The following is a 1,949-nucleotide window of genomic DNA, read 5'->3' on the forward strand; positions in this document are numbered from 1 at the left end:
TGGAACAGGGATGGAGTGGGAAAGCAATGAAAGAGATACCATGATAGAGGGAGACACCATGGGGATAGGGAGAAACCTGGTGCTAAGGAAGTTGCCAGGAATTCCTAAGGATGACCCCAGCTTTGACTACTGGAAATAGTGGAGAGGGTGCCTGAACTGAACTGGCTTACCCCAGTGATCAGATAGATGAAGCTTTTCTCCAGTGACTGATGGAAGCAGTTGCAGAGATCCACAACCAAACACCAGGCAGAGCTCTAGAAGTCCATTCAAAGAGAAAGAAGAGGTATTCTGTGTGCAAGTGCATCAAGATCACGATGGGAAAAACTGCAGAGACGACCAAAACAAACTAATGGGAACTCATGATAGTTGTGGAACCTGCATGGGACTGGACTAGGCCCTCTGCATAGCAGGACACTTGTGTTGCTTGATCTGCTTAGGGGCCCCCCTAGTGGTAGGATCAGAATCCATCCCTGGTGCATGAGCAGGCTTTTTGGAGCCCACTACCTGTGATGGAACACCTCCTGCAGCCTTGAGGCGGGGAGGGAGCTTGGTCCAGACTCTACTGAATGTGCCTCCCCATGGGAGGCCTTTCCTTCTTGTGGGGAGTAGGGGGTGCATTGGAAGTGGGATGTTGGGTAGTTGGGAGGAGGGAAGAGGGGGATCTTTGATTTGTGTGTAAAATGAATGAAAAAATCTTAATTAAAAAAAAGACTGTGAAGTGACAAAGGGTCACTCAGAATCATGAGATTTGAGCAAGTTTCCAGGCTAATCTTCTCTGTCATCTCAGTCCCAGGGGAACTTCCTGCTCCCCCAGGGTTTCTGACACACTCAGGATGTGGTTGCAACACTGTGTCTCTTGCACAGTAATAGACTGCAGAGTCCCCAGAGGTCAGGCTGCTGAGCTCCACGTAGGCTGTGCTGGAGGATATGTCTACAGTCAGTTTGGCCTTAGCCTTGAACTTCTGATTGTAGTCAGTATTACCATATTCAGGATCAATCCTTCCTATCCACTCCAGGTCCTGTCCAGGCCTCTGCTTCACCCAGTTAATATAGTAGATGCTGAAGGTGTAGCCAGAAGCCTTGCAGGACAACTTCACTGAGGACTCAGGTTTCCCCAGTCTAGGACCAGACTGCTGTAGCTGGACCTGGGAGTGGACACCTATGGAGAGAAAGGCAGAGTGGATGTCATTGTCACCTCAGTCCCTGTTCCTTCTTCAGGTTTGGAACTGGAAGGCCTCTTACCTGTACCTACTGACAGGAGGAAGAGGATGATCCAACTCCATCCCATGGTGAGGTCCTGTGTAATCAGTGACTGTTGAGAGGACAATGATGATATGTTTGTTTTTGGTGTGGACATCTCTGTATTTACCACTATAGACTTATACAATTTGCATATTCATTATGCAGAGTACTTCTTACGTAAGGACCTAGACCAGCTGGAGAGGGAGGCAGAGTAAACCTGGGTCAGGCAACAAGAAGCTGAGATCCAAATCCTCATCCTGTCTGAGGAAGTATCCTTTCCCAAGACCTGTGCAGACCCTGTTGGTATAACATCAAGGCCTAATCTCTCAATTTAAAAATAGAATTCAAACCTGAGACATTTGGTCCACTCTGTGCCCAAATTGATTTTCAGGTGGCGGTTGCGATGAGGATAATAGTGTCTGGAAATTCCAAAACTCCTAAATTAGGAGCATTTGTAATCTTCTTTCATATGCAACCTATTAATATTTGCTTTAACAGAAGGTTGCAGGTGTGTAATTCTTGGGTTTGTTTTTAAATCCTTTCTTGTCTATTTATTTACATTCTATATAGAGAAAAAAAGGTTATGGAGTTGAGTGGTAGGGAGTTGGGGAGTTGGGAAGGATTAGGGAGGAGCTGTGCAGGAAAACCATGGCCAGAATATATTGTACAAAAAAAATGTTTTCCACAAAATCAATAATAAATAAATA

At 45.8% G+C, this 1,949-nt stretch overlaps 1 gene segment (V, D, J or C); it reads right to left on the reverse strand.

Moving 5' to 3' along the window:
- Positions 1-695: 695 nt before the first annotated feature.
- LOC131923966 (Ig heavy chain V region 186-1-like) lies at positions 696-1,288 on the reverse strand. The segment is given in 2 exon segments: positions 696-1,159; positions 1,243-1,288. Coding segments are annotated over 2 exon segments (510 nt in total).
- Positions 1,289-1,949: the final 661 nt, after the last annotated feature.

This window comes from Peromyscus eremicus, chromosome 14 (genome assembly GCF_949786415.1).
Source record: "Peromyscus eremicus chromosome 14, PerEre_H2_v1, whole genome shotgun sequence".
NCBI classification, from domain to species: Eukaryota; Metazoa; Chordata; class Mammalia; order Rodentia; family Cricetidae; genus Peromyscus; species Peromyscus eremicus.